We start from the raw sequence: 22,068 nt of genomic DNA, 5'->3' as shown, positions 1-22,068 counted from the left end.
AAGCATATGATAGATTTATTTGTATTCTAGCATTATTCTTCTCCCCAGGAACCATTCTTAGAATTTAGAGCTGAAAAAAGTTTTAAAGATTTTCTAATCTAACCCTCTGATTTTATGAGAGAACTTTCTTTGCAAGGTCCAGAGATGGGAAAAAATTCCCTAAGATCACATAGCTAGCATATAGCAGGACCAGGATTTTACTTCAGTCCTCTAGGCCCAAATATGGTGTTCTTTCCATAAATTTTTCTGCCAATGTTAACTTCCTTAAAAGGAGAGCTCTAAGCTTAGAGGTTATGATGAAGAGCTTTCAAAAAACACTATTAGAAATAGGGGTACATTGGTAAATATTTAATAACCAGCTTTCTAAAAATCAGAACACATTGTTCAGTTTTATCTACATTATTAACATCTTCTCCATCAATTTCTAGATAAGCAATAAAATAAAAAAATCAAGTCCTGATTTATAGCAGTTGTTATTTCCAAGGTGTATATACCCACACTAAAAATTTAACAATTGGTTCTCATGATCTGAATCTAGCATGCTCCTGGGTAGGGGGCTGTAAAATGGAGTGATAACAGCACCTGTCTCCCAGTGTTGCTATGAAGAAAAAAATGAGATCATATTTACAAAGTACTTTGCAAATCTTAAAGAATTAATAAATGTTATCTAATGCTATAATTGATAGGAATGCTTAAATGATGGGAGAAGCCTCCCATTCATCCTCTATATCAATGATTTAGAATGTCACAGAAGGCACCATTCCTTTCTCCCAAATGCCTTCAAGTGCCTATCATTAGCTTTCTATTAAGCAGCATTACAGGAACTTCTCATAACAGAGCTCTGAGACCCTGAACTAAGAGGTGATGCCTTTTTCTAGGCTGACATTCTCTCTAATACCAGAAAGACTAGATCATGAAACCACTCCAACACTTATTAAGAATAAAAAAAAAAAAAAACAGGAAAGAGGAAGGTAAGCAGAAGATACATAACCAGCCCATCTAGGGATTATGGAGAAGAATTAGTTTTACAGCACTGCATAATGTAAGGCAGAATAGACTTGAAGTCACAGATCAAGACTTGACTACTGATTGAGGACACCTTGCTCCTCTTAGACTATTTCCACTTCTATAAAATGGAAACAGTACCTGCACATATTATCAGCTTTACAGAGTTTATAGGATTGCTATGGAAGAGGGTCATCAGAGGTTATCCAGGTCAGTACTCTCATTTTATAGATAAGGCTTAGCAAGGTTATGACCAAGATCGCATATATAGTAAACCACAGAGCTAGGATCTTACCCCAAGTCCTCTGATCTCAAATCCCTTATACTATGCTATATTGAATAGGAAGAAAATCTTTTGTAATCTATAAAATATTATATAATGTCCTAAAAGTTATAATTATTTCCTATCTCTGAAAGTTGCCTACAGATCCTGCTTAATTATGGGTTCTGAGGGCTAGTACTATCAGGAATGATGAATCTTAGCACCCAGCTTAGAAAGTAGTTTACACATCACATAGTACAATCTCTCCTCTCCCTATTTTTACAGATTAAGAAACTGAGGTCCAAGGTTAGGAAACTTGCCTAGACTCACAGAGATGGAAGATACTGGAGGTAGAATTAGTTCTTAGATCAGAAAACTCCAAAGCCCATGCTCTTTGACCCACTTTGACCCAGTGTCCCAAAGGAGACACTGATAGCAGGAAGAGACCCCAAACATATTGCCCATACCACAGCAAAAAGGATATTTCCATTCAACAATGCTTATGCATGCTCTCCGAATGGGGTTTTTCAGGGTCAGGCACAGCAATGCACGGGGTGGACGAGTGGTTGTTGTGCTCCCTTGCTTCTTCTGCTTCCCATATTGCTGCCGTTTCCTCTGAGTAGAGCTGGCAGTAGAGATGGTAGCATTGCCAGCACTGCCCATCAGCTTGGCTTGCCGGGCAGCATCGATAGCCGCTTGCCACGAGAGCGCTGCTCCTGGAGTGGGGATGTGCTCAGGAGCAAGCCCTGCCGCAGCATTGGCATTCATGTTGGCATGAGCTGAACGAGGGCTCCCATAGTTGGAACCTGCAGAAGGAAATTGGAGAAATAAGTAAGTTATTAAGGAAGAAAAAAAAGGAATGTGGAAAGAATTCTGGAGCATCAGGTCTCAAGAATTCTTTTAATTACACAAAATAAAGAGCCTAGAGGAAGCATGCAAAGAATTGGTAGCTGGGGACACCTGAGTTTGAAGTAATGGAAGTAACATTGAATTGAGAATTAAAAGACTTAGATACTAATAATTACTTTAATGATTTTAGGCAAAACTCTTTAGTTGCTGTGTCTAATTTCTCCATGGTGAGAGGAAAGACTTAAACTAGGTTTTGGGTCTTTCCATCAATACAACTAGGTTAAGATTGTTGCAAATAATGAATCACTGAAGTTGTCCCATTATTTGAACTTGTACTGCATATTTCCATTAGTCTGGAAACAATTACCACATTTTACATAATTATAAATTCAAACAGTGCAAATTCAAATATATATCACAACCTAAAGAGATCAATTATTTCTACTATGCAGGACCTAGATGTATGTCAAGAACTTTGGATTTTTTGAAGGCAATAAGCCAGTGAATAAACATTATTAAGCATTCTATTATGGTCTAGGCACTCTGCTAAGCATTGGGGATACAAAGAAAGCAAAAGGTTATTCCTGCTTTCAGGACTTCACCGTCTAAAAGAGGAGACATCATGAAAACAACTATGTACAGACACGCTATTTAGATGAATGGTAAGAAATAATGTGCAGAAGGAAAATGAGTTGTAGGAGGTGTTAATTTAGGAAGCCATAGAAGGTTGCAGATGGAGATAAGGAGAAAGAGCATTCTAGGAATGGGGAATGGCCAATGGGAATACCCAGATTCAAGAGATAAAACACAGTATTTAGGGAACAGTAAAGAGACCAGTATCACTGCACAAGAAAAAGGGATAAGACTGGAAAGGAAAGAAGAGAGGGAGCTTTGAATGACAAAGAGAGGATTTTATATTCAATTCTAGAAGTGATAAGGAGCTATAGAAGTCTGTTGAGCAGAGGAACGTCATGGTCTGGCCAAGTCATGTTTACTAATCATGGGACTCTGTCCTAGACTCTTTTCTCTTCTGACTCTATACTGTTTCACTTGGTGATCTCATCAACTGAATTCATGATGATAATTCTCAAATCTACTTATCCAGCCCTAACCTCTATGTTGACCTCCAGTTGCTTAACATTTCCAGCTGCCTATTAGACATCTCAAATTGATGTCCCATAGACATCTTAAATTCAATGTGTCCAAAAATGAACTCATTATCTTTTTCCCAAAACTCTCCCTCCTTCCAACTTCCTTATTATTGTTGAAGGTACCACTCCCGTCCTTCAAGTTTATAACCTAGGTGTTTTCTCAACTCCTCATCTCACCACACCATTCCAAGGACTGTTTATTTCATTTTTGCAGCATCTCTTGAATGTGTTCTTTTTTTCTCCAATACTTCCACTATCCTGATGCAAACCCTCATTCCTTCATGCCTAGACTATTGCAATAGCTTGCTGTTTGGTTTCCCTGCCATAAGTCTCTTTCTCCAACCTGTCTGTCATTGAGCTAAGTGATTTTCCTAAAGCACCTGGATGAAAATTCACCAAAGGAGACAGACAGAAGAAAAGTGGCCTAATAAGTAGAAGAACTAGGAGAGAAGAAACAAGGAGAAAGAAGTAATTGACAGTGTCAAAGGCATCAGAGAAGGCAAGAAGGATGAGGATTGAGAAAAAAGTCATTAGATTTGATAATTAAGGGATTGTTAACTTTGAAGAGAGAAGTTTCATTTGAATGATAAGGTCAAAAGCTGGAAGTTAAGAAAAGAATGGGAGGGAAAAAAATAAAGGCACTTGTTATTGTAATTGGCTTTCTCAAGGAGTTTACCACAAATGGGAGGAGAGAGATGCGACAAATAGCTAGAATGGATAAGGGTTTTTGAGGATGGAGGAGACATCAGCAAATGAGCCAGTGGACATGGAAAGACTGAAGATTAGTGAGTATATGGCAATGATATAGAGGATAATCTGCTGGAAAAGATAGGTTATTCATATAGAAAGATTTGCTTGGGCAAGGAGAAGGCCACTTTTTCATGTGAGATGGCATGAATAACATAAGTATCCATGCACTGTGGAGTCCATTTATGTGCAAATTGGAGAGAAACTTCACTTCTCACCACTAAACCTTATAAGTTCTTCATTTCAAATTGAGAGATCATCTGAGACCAGCCTACTTATGTCACTCCCTTCCAACTGTTCTATTTCTAACCAAAATGTATGACTCTGTGTGTACCCTTTCCTGCCTTTTCTGGCCTCCATACATTCACTTATATTGTGCTAGAATGTCTTCTCTTTCCTTCACTCTTGTTGAATTCTTACTCATCCTTTCAAATCCATTATAATGTTAACTTCTGTGATCTTTTTTTCAAATCCCATCAAGAAGGCTTTCTCTACTCAGCCCGCACTTTGCATTTTGTTATATACCTAATAATTCTATGTATCTTATCTAAGGGACTATATTCAAAGTATTCTTTACTCTACATCTGTAGTGCTGGTTTCCAATCTTAGTAGCCATCAAAAATGTCGACCATGCCATTTTTCTTATTATTTGCTTGTATTTTCATCAATATCTTCAATTTGTGGTTTAACTGTAGAAGAGTCTTTTGCCAGCCATTTGTTTATTTTAATGGAGCTAGTTTAGTTTAATAATATAATCTGTAAATCCATTTACTGGCCACATGCAAACTATAATATGCTTAAAGCAAAAATAATAATAATAATAATAATAATAAGTGAGGATGTCACTCTCAACTCTTCAAGTTGTAGGATTACTACCCCTCCTTCAGAATAGCTCATGTGGTGCATGACTGACTGACAAACATATGAGGGTGCAAATGTCAATCTAAATAATAAATAGGAATAAAACTTAGTTTTGTCTAGGTATTTTTAGATGTGATAAATATAAGTAAAACACCTAGAATAATCTTCTGAACATGGTAGGCATTTAATTACTATCTATTGAATTTGAATGAATGAACCTTTAACAGCAGACTAGTGATAGAATTAAATTTAGAATTCACAGCTCTTCAGATTCTGTATGATCATTCGGCCACCTTCCCTCACTGAATGAATGAATTTGCACTGCTCTTTGTCATGGTACACATCAAGGTTCTCATTTTATATATGGGATCACAGCTTTATAGCAAAACATTTCAGTTTCTTGTTACTAAATTGAATACATCCTTCAACTCCATTCTGCTATAACTCCAATTTACACTTTCCTTTATTCTTGATGGCTCTGTTTAGGTCAATACTCTTTAACTTAGAACAGCAATGTCTAAAATTTTTTATCATGTGCCCTACTGGTTAAAAACATTTTGTGAGTATTTGTTCCCAACATTTGTATGTTTATAAATGATATGTATGTGCCACTGAATGAATACCAAAGAAAAAGGATGAGATCAAGATGAAATGAACAATATTTTAAAATTTTTACTTCATTTATCAATAGAACAATTGATTGTGGTAGCTAGGTGGAACACTAGATAGAGTGCTGCACCTCTTTAAATTCATTTTCCTGAGTTCTAATCTGGCCTCACTTTTATTAGCTGTGTAATCCTCAGCAAGGTACTTTACAGTGTTTACCTCAGTTTCCTCATCTGTAAAATGAACTGGAGAAGAAAATGAAAAACCATTCCAGTATCTCTGCCAACAAAACCCCAAATGGGATGACAGAGAGTCAAATACAATTGAAACTATTACAAGTGTACCACAAATATTATAATCTTTTAGCTTTCACTAAAAGTAAAACTTTAGTAACTTTCCTATGGTAAGACAGCTAAAAAATAATAGTCCAGATTTAAGTCAATTTTCATTCCAACTGCTAAGGAGACAAAAAATAGTTTTAAAATAGTCCCTGCCCGCAAGGAACTTACAATGTAATTATATAAAAATATACAGATATATACTCATACTCTCTATTTTTATTTAAACCAGAAGTGCTATTATCCATGTGCTGATGTGGAAATATTTATTTTTTAAAATTAATGACAGCAATGTGATTGAATAAGTTTTTTTTTTAAATCTTGATTTAATACTTTGTGATACAGCAATATAAACATCTACATTCAATTTACTTTGATTCTTAGTTTTAATGTACAGAATAACTGAAAAATGATAAGTTACAAAAATATATAAATCTAGACAAAAATGACTTGGCTGTCCTGCCTAAATTGTGGTATTCATTTTTCAACTCAACCTACCAATTATACAAAGGTTAATATTGAAATTCAGCTAGTAAACTTCCATATTGTCTGATATCAATCAGCTATTCTTACCAATTAATTAGAAGATATTGCATTTCCATATATTTAATAAATTTAAAATTCACTAAAAGTCTTTGCTTGCAAGATTTTTAAACAGGTTAGATGAGTCTGCTTCTAAGTGGATTAAGTTTGCAGACTTGTATATCTGCACAAGTGACAGCACATCCTTTTGGCAACAAAAATTAATTCTTAATTCTCTTACAAATCATAATGGTGCCATGTTATCATTAGCTACTATCTCAAAGAACATTATATATTTAGAGCAAGGTTCATCATTAGTGATAGTAGATATAAATTCTTATTTCATATAACCTTGATAATTTCAACTTTTTGCCAACTTCTTGTCAAATTAGATTTGATTATCATCATTTTACCTTGTAAGGTGGCTGATTAAGAGTTTGTACCAGCAGCAGACTGGTTGTCAATTCAGCCATTTTTTTTTTATTCTTTGCTTATGTTCCATTGTTAGTGTTACTCAATTTGTGGTTTTACTTTGTAGGAATCTTTTTAAGCTACTTGTTTATTTTGCGAGAGTCAGTTTAGTTGAAAACTAATAATATAATCTGTAAATCCATTTAACTGGGGACATGTAAACTATTGTAACATGTAATACATTGTAATATTCTAAAAACAAACAAGGTTTCACTGTCAACTCTGCTGAGTTGCAGAATTCCTACTCTCCCCTTACACATCATAAGTAATATATGACTTTCTAATATATGTGTCAGTGTCAATCCAAATATTAAATAGGAATGTAAAGCTTCATTTTTTTAGATTTAAAAATATATAAATGGAAATAATTTTTTCTGCATCTAAAAAGATCATCTTAGTATTCCCTATGAACATACCCCACTTTGGAACCACATAAGCCTGTAGAAGGCAGGACTATAACTTCCTAGAACAAACTCATGTCTAATCAATGATAGAAGCCTATTTCCACCTTTCTTTGATTTTGGAACAAAAGGCTATATAAATGCTGAGTTCAACCTGGGTCATCTTGGGGCCCCCTTTGCATAAATGCATCAGTATCAAACATTTGGCATCAGCAATGTAATGATAAAACTCCCACAATACTTACACTATCCCTTCCTCCTTCCCAAGATACTACAAATGAAATGGTAGCATCTCAACTATATTTTCCCAATTAGCAATTTTATCTCTAAAGACCCTGGACAAGACTCCTGCTCAGAGCTCAGAAAACTACAGAAAAAAAGAAGAGATTGGACACCTGAACTCAGTTTCCTAAAATATTTGTATACCCTGCTAAGCTCCTCTAGATTATCTTTTTTTTTTTTTTTTTTTGAGTTGGGTTGGTTTTATGGAGAGTTTTTTTTTTTTGCCAATTTTTAAATTAAAACTAAAATACAAAATGAGAAAGGGGGAAAGCATTGCCATGGACATAGGAGAACATAAGAAAAAATTAGCATAAAACAATATTTCAATAAAACCTATATAATAAATATTATAGATTATTTCCAAAACTGTCTAGCTTTTCTTTGCTTCCTTGTAAGTTTTCTTTTGTTCTCTGCTGTGCACTTTTTACTTTATTTTTTTGGATCCCCATTCCTGCTCTAAAGGCTACAATTAAGAATGGATAGAGATAGATACAGACAGACATAGATATCTATATGTAAATATTAATGAGTGTACTATGTTTATTTCTACTTGTCATGTTTCTCTTCTGGTAGATAATATAGTCCAAGTCTTTTCATGCTTTTTTAACTCAACTAACTTATCATTTCTTATACCAACCCAATCACATCCTGTCTGAGAGATTAGCTATAAAAAAAATTTCCTCCCCAAAGTTTTGCATTCCTTCTATTCTTGGCTTTATAGGGTTTATTTATACAAGAAATTTTTGATTCAAAATAATTGAAATTATCCTTTTACATATCAAAATGTTCTCTTTAATATAATTTAAAGTCTGATTCTGCTGAATTTACTTCCTTTACATCTTTTTTTCCTGGTTTCTTTGAAGTTTTTGACTTTTTGAGCTTTCAAATAAACTTTGCTAATATTTTTCGAACTCAGTAAAATAATATTTTAGTAATTAACTAGAATGATATTGAATAAATAGACTAGATAGATAAAATTATTATTTAAACATTATATTGGTTTTATGTACCTAGGAAAAATAAATATTACATCAATTATTTTATCTAATATTATTTGTATAAAAAGTGTTTTAGGTTTATGTTCATTTAGTGTCTATCTCTTTTGGCAAGTATATGCTCAAATATTTTATTCTGTCAAGGTATTTTAAATGTTCTAAAGCTATGTTGAGTAATATTGCTGACACATAGTATAATTTTTTCTATTTTCATTTTTGACTAAATCTATTTTAACTTTAACTTTGAGATCATGATTACTATTTTTTAACATAATAAATTCTACTCCTGACCTTTATTTTATCTTTGTGTGAATATCTCATTCTTATGTTTTCTGAAAGCAACATATTGTTGAATTCAAATTTTTAGTCTGCTATCCATTTCTGTTTTATGGGTAAATTTGTCCCATTCCCATTCTAAGCTACAATTACTTGTTATTTTCTTCCTGCCTATTTTTCCCCACTATCTTTCTCATGCTAGTTACACTTTTTTCCCTCACTCTCTGATTTATTTCTTTTACCCACTAAATTGCCCTTCTATTCCTTAACCTATCCACCCTTGTAAGAGTCCCTCTTTTATTCTCTCCTCCTACACTACTCCATTGTCCTCATTTCTTTCTAAATTTAGAAGACTTTTATACCCTTTTGGATAGATATAGATTATCCCCTTTTTAACCCATTTCAGATGAAGGTAAAATCCCGGTTCTACCTGCCCACCTCTCACTAGTTTCTTTTGTATCAATTTTCCTGTTTATGCCTCCTTTGTATAATTATACATTTTTATCTATCCTCACACAGTTTTATTTTTTAGAATCACCCCCAATAATACTCAGCTCAGCCCAAGCCTTTCTTTCTAACTCCCCAAATAATGATGAGAATTGTAAGAGTATTGCTAATATTTTCAAATATATGACATGAGCAATTTGATCTTAGTGAATCCCTTATAATTGGTCTTTAATGTTTACCTTATATTTCTCCTGGATATTATATGTTGAATCTTCCCTAAATTCTTGGGGTTTTGTATCAAAAACCTAAAAGTGTTTTAATTTGTTAAATATCCATTTTTTCCATTCAGGATTATACTTAGCTTTGATGGGTAAGTTTCCCTTGGATATAACCCCAGTGTTTTTGCTCTACTACAGAATATAGTATTTCAAAATCTATGGTCCTTAAACATAGTAGCTTTTAGATTTTGTGTAATCCTTATTGTAGCTCCATGACATTTTATTTGTTTTATTTTTCCTTGTTGCTTCCAATATTTTCTCCTTAACCTGGAAAATTTGAAACTTGGCTATAATATTTTTGTGAGATTTCCATGTGGGATCTCTTTCAGGTGATAATAGGTGTATTTTTTCTATCTCAGTCTTGCCTCATTATTCTAGGCAGGGTAATCTAATAATAGGTAAATTCTTGTAATATTGTATCAAAATTATTTTTATCATAATTTCTAATTAATCCAATTATCCTTATATTATTTCTCCTCAATCTGTTCCCAAGGTCCATCATTTTTAAGAATGAGATATTTTATATTATCTTCTATATTTCATTCTTTTGATTTTGTTTTTACTATTTCTTGGTGTCTCAGAACATTATTAATTTCCCTTTGCCCAATTTTAGTTTTCAAAGAATTTTTCCTTAAGTTTTTGATTCTCTGTTTCAAGATATTTGACTTTCTTTTCATAATTATCTTGATTTTCTTGGATTGCTCTTAATTGTTTTTCTAATTTTTCCTCAATCTCTTTTATTTGAGTTTTAATGTCCTTTTTGAATTCTTCCAAGAATTCTTTTTGTGTTTGGGACTACTTGACATTTCCCACTGAAAAAAGAGTGGGATTTTTTTGTGCACCATTACCTTCCTCTGAATGTGAACACAATTTTTCTTTATCCCCATAGTTGTTATTTATTATGGTTGGGTTCTCTCTTCTTTGTATACTCATTTTTATTTTTATTTTCATAATTTTCTTTTTCCTAAGGCTGAAGCTATCTCCCAACCCCACCTGCCCCCAGAGTTTGTTTGGTTTGTTGCTTCCTAAGGATAGGCCTGGAAGTATTTGCAGTTCACTCAGGTTAAACCTGGAAATTAGGTCTATATTGGAGGTCTTCCCAAGTTATCTTAGGAGAACGTTACTTTACCCTGAATTTTATTTATTTCCACTTTTCTATTCCCTCTGAGATAGTATTCTGTCTTTTCTGGTGGAGGAAATTTGGAGAATTGAAAGTTTTCCGATCTCTTCCCAAAATCCTCTATTCCCTTGGTGTTTTTTTGTTTGTTTGTTTGTTTTAAATATTAATGATTTCAGAAAATATTGATCAGGAAGAAGCCTAATCAGAAACCAACTGAGAACCTTGTACATCATGAGGCTGGGTAGCCAGGCAGCAAATGGCTGCATATGCAAGTCTAATCTGCTATACCATAAACATTACAGAAGTGTTCTTGAAAACTTGCTGGACACTCTCACCTGAAGACAATATCTCTTTGCCTTTATTCTGCTATTCAATGCCACAGATTTTCTGAGCAGAAAGAAATCTAAAAGGTCATCTAGTACAACACATAATTAAATAGGAATTCTTTTCATAATAAACCAAAGTGCTCACTCATCCTTAGCTTAAAGTCTTCTACTGAGAGGGAACCTAGAACTAACTGAGGCAGCTCACTATATTTCTGAACATCTCTAATGTGAGGATGCTGATCCTTGCATTGAGCTTAAATGTACCTCTATAACTTCTATTCATGGCTCCTTGCTCTGTGGTGTTAAAGAGAAAAGAGTCTGGTCATTCTTGTACATGACTTTCAAATACTTGCTTTTAGCTTTTATGTTCTTCCCTCCCAAGTTGTTACTTCTTTGGTCTAAATATTTCCAAGTTTCTTCAAATGATCCTTCATCTCAAAACTCCTCACCATTCTAGCCACTATTGTGGAGATATTCCAATATGTCATCATGCTTCCTTCTAAAAAGTGGAACCCAGAATTGACTACAAGCTTCTAGAAGTGTTCTCATCCTGGCATGGTCTATTACCTTCTGTATTCTATACAATGAATTTTTTAGCGCTTTCCAGACACTATCAACTTGCCCTTAGCATTTAATCCCTCAGGTCCTAAAACCTGATAACCTGTGAACAATACCAATGGTCAACTGACCTCAAACTGGCACCAATGGTCAAAGCTCCAAAACATTTTCAGCAGTAGAGTGAGAGTGGTGGCAGTACGTGCAATGGGGAAAAAAGTAGTTCCTAGTCATACTTAGAATGTCTTTCTTTGGTGCTGGTGTAGAGAAGTATCATATCTGACACATGCCCCAGATCATCCCACTGCCCAAACCTTTCAAACAGGTAAAATTTGATTCCAACATAGAGGATGATCTTGAAGAGAAAAACCGGAGAAGAGGAATAGGACAAAAAATGCAGCCTAAGAGGACAACGTTTAAGGAGGGAGGGGGCATTGTTGCTAAGCAACCAGCTTCAGTCTTCTCTCGGTTGTTCAAACAGTAATATCTCAAGTCTTTTTCAACACCACATGCCAACCCTTTTCTTCAGATAGGTGCTTCTCATGTAGTTTTAGCCTTTCCCCCCTAAAAATAACCTGGGATGATTTCCCAGTTTGTGGAGGGATAGCTTTAGCCATATATCTCCCCATACCTCACACAAAAAAAAAATCTGTCATTACCTCTGCCTTTTGGCCCCAGCTACCACAATTATTTACCTGGGCTATCTAGGATGAGCCACATTAATTCTAAACCCTAAAATTAATAGCCTATAATGCCCAACATGGAGAGGCATAAAAGGACCCAGAAAGTCATTATCATTATCTCTTCCCCAACCTTTATATGTTGATTCTGAATTTAAAAATTGATATATATGTGTGTGTATGTATATGTGAAACATCCTTTCCCAAAATTGTATCCTGACCCTCTTTTAGGTTTGAGATCTCTGAGTATATAAACTCCTCTGGAGACTACACTTAGAGAAGTAGATTTGAAATAACAAATACTAGTAATGACAATAATTATATTTTTCATGCACCTGAGGCTCACCAGCTGCTTTATTAACTAGCAAGCATGAACACCTACATTTTACACATGGGAAAACAAAGACAGAAGCTACATGGCTCACCAAAGGTCACAGAGTGAGTGAGACAATAAAGAATTATACATAGAACAGGAAACCCAGAGCAAAGTGTAGAATATGCTTCCTCCTCCAAAGGACAGATTACACAACATACACCTCTATTACCCACCTTCCTGCCTCACAGGGCTGCTGGGAAGGAAAATGCCTTGAAAATATTAAAGCACTATATAAATGTGAAATCCAATTGTTTTTATACACAGATATATACACACTCCCTCTCTTAAGCTTTCAAGAACAGAAGGCCGGAAATATTGCATTTCTAGCATTGAGACCTTATGTTAAGCTTAGTATGTATGCAAAATGCTGCTTTCATCCAATGATCTCACAGACTTTTATTAATAATCCCTTGTTAATTCTCCTGTTACTACTATTATGTAGATGTAATGTTACAGTCTCCATTTCTTCTATGTATGATAGCCATCTAGAATATGTTTGCTTTGGGAAAAAAATATACATATTTTAAATTGCAAAATGAATGTCAAAACAAAGTCATAATTTTTGGTGGGGAAAATAAGGTCATCATAGGAATATTAAAATAATGAGACTTAAGAGAATTTATTTAAACTATAAGTGCACTTAAGAAATATCAATTCTAATTTTTTGATTTGATAAATGGTACAGGCATACCTCCAGCATACAACCAAATATGTCAGATAGTATTTTTATTTCTGAATTGATTTCCTCTTCTTTCACATATATCTACAACACCATTTTCACAAGCTTTTCACAACTACCAATCAAAAATCCATCAACCCCTAACATTCCCTTAAAAAATATTCTCTATCAAGAGAACATTGTACACAGCAACAAGATTATACGATGATCAATTCTGATGGACATGACACATTTCAACAATAAAGAGATTCAGGCAGTTCCAATGGTCTTCTGATGGAGAGAGCCATCTGTAGCCAGAGAGAGGACTGTGGGGACTAAGTATGGATCACAACATAGTATTTTCACCATTTTGTTGTTTGCTTGCATTTTGTTTTCTTTCTCATATTTTCCTTTTTGATCTAAATTTTCTTGTGCAGCATAATCGTGGAAATATGTATAGAAGAATTGCACATATTTAATATATATTGGATTATTTACTGTTTAGAGGAGGGGATGGGGAAAGGAAGGAGAAAAAAAATTGGAATACAATGTTTTGCAAGAGTGAATGTTGAAAAGTATCTATGCATATGTTTTGAAAATAAAAAGCTTTAAAAAAAATATTCTCTTCAAACCAAATCCTTTAATCTTGATTCTTGAATAGCACAATGCAATCAATCCCAAGAAACTCATAGGTACCAGGAGTTTTTGGACTCTGATGGACTTGAGGATGGAGAGGCCACATAATGAGAAATCATCTATCTAGGCTCATTGGACATTTATTCTAAGGATGCCAAAGAAATGAGATGCCTAGTCTGAGTCCCCTCACAATGTTTCTGCATCAGTTTCCTCACTTGTAAAATGAAGGGATTAGTACAGATAATCTCTGAAAACCTTTCTAATTCTATGATCTTCATTCATTCTAGTTGTTATTATAACTGAGTTCTATTTGACAAGTATTTTTAAAGGCTAACTATAAGCCAAGCATGAAATAGGCCCTTGTAATACAAAGACAAAACCAAAAATGCTCTCAAGAACCTTACATTCCACCAGATGAGAGAGCAACATATATGCAGATAAACAAAAGCAAAATATATGTAATGCAGACAATATCATTAAATCAAGAGAGAGAAATACTAAGAATGGGAAGAGAAGGGAAAGAGATCAAAAAAGGGTCATTGAAAAAAGAATTCTGAAGAAAACTAAGAATTACAAGAAATGGAGGTGATAAAAGTGAACCTTGTTATTAGAACTCCAGGAACCATCCTCCCTACTTCAAACCACTTGTCCTGCTTTCTTTCTGGCCCCTGAAGCCATCATCAAGTTGAATAATTTATAAACAGAGCTAATCACCACTACTAATCACTGACCAGTTTAATTCAGTCATTTTTAGGTCATCTCTGATTTTTCATGACCCTATTTGGGGTTTTCTTGGCAATGATAGTGGAGTTGTTTGCCTTTTTCTTTTCCAACTAATTTTATAGAAGGAACTAAGACAAGCAGGGTTAAGTGACTTTCCCAGAGTCACTTGTGGGAAGGAGCTTAGGAAGTGTCTAAGGCCAGATTTGAACTCAGAAAGATGAGTTTTCCTGACTTCAGTTCTGGAGCTCTATTCACTGTACTACTAGCTGCCCCAATAACAGACCAACTACAGTCAATAAACAGACAAACTCAGAACCCTAAAAGTAACAGCACCTACAGAAAAATGGCTCTTCTTCCACCTTCGTCCTTATAGCCATTATGCAGGAAAGCTTGCCAACTAACTGTCAAGCACAGGGCAGGCAAGCCAGCTTAGCCAAAGCAGCAAGAGAAAGAGAACTGGCATGTACCAAGTGGGTCAAACTCTCTCCACCACCCCTCAGACTTAGATAGAAAACAACCCAGTAGTCTCATGAATAGTAAGACTTCCCCACTACTCCAGACCACTCACCCTTCTTCTAGCACAAATCCATCATATAAAGAACCAAACCTTAAGGGGATATTCTATGACAACTGCTTTTGATACAGACCCTACTTCCTTAGCAATTACAGCTACTGAAAATATAGAAAATGATGCTGTCTATTTAATATGTATGGGAATGCCTGTAATCTAGGGGAGGGGGTGGAGGGAAGGAGGGGAAAATTCGGAACAGAAGGGAGTGCAAGAGATAATGTTGTAAAAAAAATTACCTATGTACTGTCAGAAAAAAAAATGTTACAATTATAAAATTAATTTTAAAAAAAGAAAAGAAAATGGTGCTGTCAAATGGTTCAACAGCATAAAAAGAAATAACATTACAGAAAAGATAGTACCATTTCCTTTATCCCTATACTCTAAGGACCATAGACTTTCTCATTTGATATATAGTTAAAACCTTGTGTGTGTGTTCTGTTTCTGCTTAATTTTCTATTTGAATCCTCAACATTTATTATGTTTTTATACATTTTTGTTGTTAAATTCTTCATGACAATATTTGGGGTTTTCTTGTCAAAGATATTGGAGTGGCTTTCCCTTTTCTTCTTCAGCTCATTTTACAGATGAAGAAACTAAGGCAAACAGAATTCTAAGTGTCACACAGCTAGTGTCTGAGGTCAAATCTGAACTTAGAAAAACTAGTCTTCAGGCCCACAGTTCTATCCACTGTACCATTTAGCTAACTGTTTTATACATAGTAAGCACTTAAATACTTTCCCACTCATTAAGCTCAACACAAAATTTTTATTCCTCTCTTCTAACTTTCTCTTGATTGTTTCCCATCCTACAGGCTTGAGCTGAACCTACATCTTCGTACCTTAGCAGACTCTCATTTCACAGGAGTGCGACTTTATTTCTACTTTGGAACTCAAATTTACACAGTGTTTTAACATTTACTAAGGTCTCCGTCAGAACTCTATGAGGTAGGTAGTGAAAGTATAATTCCCCCTTTTACAGATGTAAAACCTGAGACTAAGTTATTAAGTGAAGGGACTTGGATAGAGTCACACACAGAGTTATCAAGCATTAGAACTAGGATTTAGACATATCTCTCTCAACTCCCAGTCTCTCCAATAGTTCTTTCCTCTCTAAAAAGTGTTCTCTCAAGTTTTATTTTAGAATTATTAAGGTGTTGCAGAAAGAGAAATGGATTTACAATAAGGACACTAATTCCAGATCTAACTCATACTATCCATTTAAGTAAACATTGTGTAAGACTAAGTTATTAAGTGAAGGGACTTGGATAGAGTCACACACAGAGTTATCAAGCATTAGAACTAGGATTTAGACATATCTCTCTCAACTCCCAGTCTCTCCAATAGTTCTTTCCTCTCTAAAAAGTGTTCTCTCAAGTTTTATTTTAGAATTATTAAGGTGTTGCAGAAAGAGAAATGGATTTACAATAAGGACACTAATTCCAGATCTAACTCATACTATCCATTTAAGTAAACATTGTGTAAATTGTGTTTACTAGTGTAAAACATTTAACATTTTAGAATTTTACTTTTTCAAATACATTTGAAGACAGTTTTCAACATTCACCTTTGCAAAAATCTTGTGTTCAGAATTTTTCTCCCTCTTATCACTCCTCCCCCCTCCCCAAGACAGCAAACAATAGGTTAAATATGTGAAATTCTTCTAAACATAAACACATTTAACATCTTTGAGTATGAATTTCATAATCTAAAATGAGGATATATAAAGGTTCCTTCAAATCTAAATCCCAAGATTCTATTCAGTCTCTCAGGCTTCTTCCCTCTGTGTTATTATTACAGGATTTCTTTGCTCCCTTCTTTCTACAAGATATGATGTCATCATTGTCATGCCCATTATAGAGATGACAGGATCAGGAATGACTAAAGACCTAGTTTTAAGACACATAATTAGTTATGATACAACTCTAGCCAGTTAAGAAAAAAAAAGAAAGAAAACAACTTAACTACACAAATTGGTTTTCCCATCTGACTCTCCTCATTCTTGGGGTGAAGAATAATACTCATCACTAAAGAAAGAAGAGCCAAGCTGAGGAAACCAAGGCGCTCTGAAGCTGTGACTCATGCAGGATCACAGCATTCCTAAGTATTGGCACTGGGATTTAAGCACAGATCTTCCTTCAGATCCATCATTCTCTTCCCTGAATCCTGCTAGTAACAAGACAACCAAATCAGCCAAAAGTCATAGGAAAGAAAACTTTGATCTCTGGCAAAATAATATACTTGAATCTGGAGCAGTTCCATGGAGGTGAAGCAATTTGCATTGTGTCACTGATGGCTTTTCTTGGCAGAAAATAATCATTCTACGAGAAGAGCCCAATTTTCAAATTATAAAACCAATTTAAAGCCCCATCCTCCAAAGGCCAGCTGAAAATTTTCCATGGGGCATAAGTGAATTCTGGCTCTTGTCTCAGTGTTATTGGCCCTAAAAGTCTCATCTCACAACTAGTCCCATATCTCTGGCTTAGGGAGTCTCCATTGCCAGATTGCCCAACAGCCCTGCTGCATAAGATGGCTTCCATTTGTCAAATGGCTCAGCTTCCCTAAGTTAAATGGGGGCTCTCTTTCCCTCTTCAAAAGGGTTGCTGGTACTCAGAGAAACCACACACTTAGAAGGAAGCAAGAATCTTACTCATAGAATCAAAGCTGGCAGTTCAATTTGCTTGGACTTGCTAGACTGTATCATACTGTTTCATGTAGATCCACGTCACAGTGTCTGCTTATGAATATTTTTGTTCTCAATTGTACACTCTCAGAGGGTTGAAAATGAACCTACATTGCCTTCATAACCTGCACAGCACGTGGGCACTTTTAAAAATAAGTTATTAAACACCTATTATGAATAGTACAGTGTGATCAGGACTGAGAGAGAGATGCAAAAATAAATAAGGCAGGGTTCTAGCTCTCAAGAGTTTATGATCTAATTGGAGAAAATAAATGAATGAGCATCTCTAGTTTTTGGTTAATTTCCATGTATGTTCAATACATATTTGATGACAATGATGATTATGATGGTGATGACAATAATGAAGATAGATAATGGGCTAAATTGAATGCCTATCTTTCATATTAGGGGCAGCTATATACTATAGGGAATAGAACAATGGGCTTGAAATCAGGAAAATTAATCTGCATGAATTCAAATTTGTTCTGGGACATCTACTAACTGTGTGATCCTAAGCAAGTGACTTAACCTTGTTTTCCTCAGTTCCTTATCTTGAAATAAGATGGAGAAGGAAATTACAAATCACTCCATTTTCTTTGCCAAGAAAACCAAAGAGCTGGACATGATTAAAGCAGCTCAATAATAACAAACTTTATACTGATGGGGTTAGACTAATTTTCCCCTATAGAATGAATTTGAGCTCTTAAAGCCAGGCTACTAGATTGAATTTAGAAAAACTGTTTTCTGGGTGATTTGGTGGTTAACCAAGGAATAAGCCATCTTTGTGATCATTAGAACAAATTGTTTTCATCCACCCATTCTGCGGGGGAAAGGCTTGGCATGCTTGGAGTAGACATCCTCTAACAACAAGAAGGAATGAGACAATAGATTAAGCAAATGAGAGAAAGTAGCTGTCTCTCTTCTATGTGGTATCTGAAGGGGCACTGAATTTAAAGTCTGGGGCACTGGCTCTGAAGTCATTCACATCACTAGGCCTTGTTTTTCTTCTCAATAAAAGCAATTAATCAATCAATCTTTACTAAATCTACTATGCACCAGAAACTGTACTAAGACCATGGATATGAAAAACAGATAAAAGACAGTCCCTGCCTTTGAAGAGCTTTCAATCTAATGGGGAAGACAATATGCAAACCAATATATACAAAGCAAGGTACATACAGGAGAAATAGAAATGATTAACAGAGGAAAGCACTGGAATAAAAAAGGAATGGGAAAGGCTTTCTGGAGAAGGTGGGACTTAAAAGAAGCTAGAGAAGTCAGAGTTGAGGCGAGAAAGTGTTCTAGGTATGAGAAAGAGCCAGAGAAAATATCTAGAATCAAGAGATGGGGTGTTTATTTGTGGAACACCCAAGAACACAGTATTGCTGGATTGAATAATACATGTCAGGGAATAAGGTATAAGACTGGAAAGATAGGAAGGAGTTAGGTTATAAAGGACTTTGCCAAACAAAACATTTTGTATTTACTCCTAGAGGCAATAGGAAACCACTGGAGTTTATTGAGTGGGGTGTGTGTGTGTGTGTGTGTGTGTGTGTGTGTGTGTGTATGTGTGTGTGTGTGTGTGTGTGAGACATGATTAGGCACTTTAGGAAAAAAACAGAGGAATCCATGTAATGTCTAAGATTCCTTCCACTTGTATGATCTTCATCCCTGGAAAAAAGTAAATTATTCTGTTGATTACCAGTAAGATGAGTAAGATGCCCAAGTGTCTTGGTGCTATCTAGGGACTCCTAAAGTAGCACAACCATGAGTGAGATATATGATGCTGGTTGTGATCTTGCAGCACCATTGCTCTTGAGAATCTTCCCAGATATCAATAAAAGCAAAGAGAACAGCAGCAGGAGTTCATGTCAAGGCAAAAAGGAGAGGAGAATTGCAAATACTCATCTTTTCTTCAGCCCTGATACTCCCTTTCATTTTTTAATGACTTATTTTTACAAGAATTGTTTTCTCACACCATGTAAATTACCCAAGTTATTTGCAAAAGTCCTGATTCCTGATAAATGAAAATTTATAAGACTCTTTATAAAAGTTTTTTTTCTGCATCCTCAATGAATTTTTGCAGTGCCCCACCTTAAATTCATAACTGCAAAATTGGAGCAGAAATGTCTTAGATTCTTTGCTTGATGGTCAAATAACTAGAAAAATAAGGAAAATTAATCATCATTCTCTGCTAAGTAATACAAATAATGGAAGAAGTCAAAAAAAACTAGTAAAAACTAGGGAGAACTAGGTTTAGTCAAGATCCTGAAACCCTGCCTACTCTCAATTCCAATGAAATGGTTAATAAAAGAATCTTCTATACTTTTCCAAACTATTATTAAACTTATGGCAAAGAATGGATATTGAAAATGAGGAGTGTAAAAAGCTTTGCTCTTTGTTCTAACTCATAAAACTTCTGACAAAATATTTTTACTGATTTTGATGCAGTGCAACTGAGAGACTGAAGAATACACTGGAATCCTAGATAACCAAAATCCCAAATGACCCATATGAAAAAATCTGCAAATGACAACTAAAAGTACTTTGCCTAATAATATCTTTGCAACATGACTAACAAGCAAGTTGTTTTCTTGTTGATTTTCCCCTTCATTTTGCAGATAAGAAAGTTAAAATTGATACTACTGAAGCAAGTCAGACTCGGACTATATGGGAAAGATCTTGGTCTAAGAATGGAACCCTGTTTTACTTCACCATAGCTGAGTTCTGCAGAACCCTGATATTCTGTGCAATGTAAATATTATGTAGGCCTCAGGGTCCAGGCCCAACCAGGAAGCCAGTTCTACATGTAGGATTTCTTCTGTTGTATATCTTCTACCCACTCTACTCTGTCCCTGGCAGTAGCATTTTAAAATTAAGAACTTAATTAGCTTTCCATTTGCTGCATATATACTTAATATTATTTTGTCTTGGAAATGGATGCCTTGGAAAATGACATCATCAGATATTTACTGATCTAGATACCCAACCTAATCTCTCTGATGGTTCAACTTCTCTGCTACTTGAGAGAGAAAAAAAAACCCTACACTACCCTCCATTATCACAGAATCTTTAGTGGAAATCCCAGTCAACTGGCACTTCTTCTATGGATATGGTCAATCACCGAAGAATGTCATGAGGAACTTAACAGTGAGAGAACACGAGTCATGAAAGAACCCTAGAACTTTGGGATTTTCTAACAACTGATTGAAGAAACTGTTTTCTTTGCTTCTTTTTCATTTGAAATTTTAAGGTCAGCCACAATTTTGACACATATGTTGCTATGATTCTTTGGAGCAAATCACTGAGGAAGATATTTGAAAGACAATCTAAATTCCCCTGGGAGTACAGAGACAGTTCTGGAATTGGGCATATAGACAAATATATCAATCACACACTCATTTATTTGATTGTCTAAAGCAGGGGTTCTCAAACTACAGCCCGCGGGCCAGATGCAGCGGGCTGAGGACATTTATGTGGCCAACCCAGTTATGGCAAATGGGCTGAGGGGCAGAGACAGAGTGTGAGTTTTTGTTTTTACTATAGTCCGGTCCTCCAACAGTCTGAGGAACAGTGAACTGGCCCTCTATTTGAAGACCACTGGACTCTAAAGACAGACAGGGGTACTACATCAGTTTAAAAAGTTTCCACTCTCACCCCCAAACTGGGAGCTATAATTCTTATTCTTTCTCTCAGTGAGTTCCCCTAAAAAAGTACAGAATTCAGACACCAAAAGTATTCCCCAAACCTAGAGAAATGGCCATTTCTTGAACATGACAAAGAGAGTACATGCATTGGCCTAGATGGGTCTGTGGCTTGGTTGCACTGGGGGTTGTACAGTGTCCTTTTCCTCAGCACAAGAGAAAAATCAGATTTTTCTTGTGCAGCATGATAAATGTGGAAATGTGTATAGAAGAATTGCGCATGTTAACATATATTGAATTACTTGCTCTCTAGGGAAGGGGAATGGGAGGAAGGGAGGGAAAGATTTTACAAGGGTGAATGTTGAAAATTATCTTTGCATGTATTTTGAAAATAAAAAGTTATTATTAAATAGAAACAGACAGAGAGTCAGGGAGACAGACAGACAGACAGACAGAGACAGAGGGATAGAGAGAGAGAGAGAGAGAGAGAGAGAGAGAGAGAGAGAGAGAGAGAGAGAGAAGAGAGAGAGAGAGAGGAAGAGAGATAGAGAGAGAGAGAGAGAGAGAGAGAGAGAGAGAGAGAGAGAGGAAGAGAGAGAGAGAGAAAGA

The 22,068-nt window shown here is 35.3% G+C and overlaps 1 protein-coding gene across 1 annotated transcript in view; it reads right to left on the bottom strand.

Annotated features, from left to right (window-relative positions):
• CACNA1C (calcium voltage-gated channel subunit alpha1 C) overlaps nucleotides 1-22,068 on the bottom strand; it is a 799,944-nt gene that overhangs the window by 712,169 nt on the left and 65,707 nt on the right. Inside the window, 1 exon segment of the mRNA XM_074269400.1 lies at nucleotides 1,752-2,073. Within this exon segment, the coding sequence (XP_074125501.1) occupies nucleotides 1,752-2,073 (322 nt within the window).

Source organism: Sminthopsis crassicaudata, chromosome 5, assembly GCF_048593235.1.
Source record: "Sminthopsis crassicaudata isolate SCR6 chromosome 5, ASM4859323v1, whole genome shotgun sequence".
Lineage (NCBI taxonomy): Eukaryota > Metazoa > Chordata > Mammalia > Dasyuromorphia > Dasyuridae > Sminthopsis > Sminthopsis crassicaudata.
Note: the sequence above shows the minus strand (reverse complement) of the source record. Positions and strands in the feature narration are given on the sequence as shown.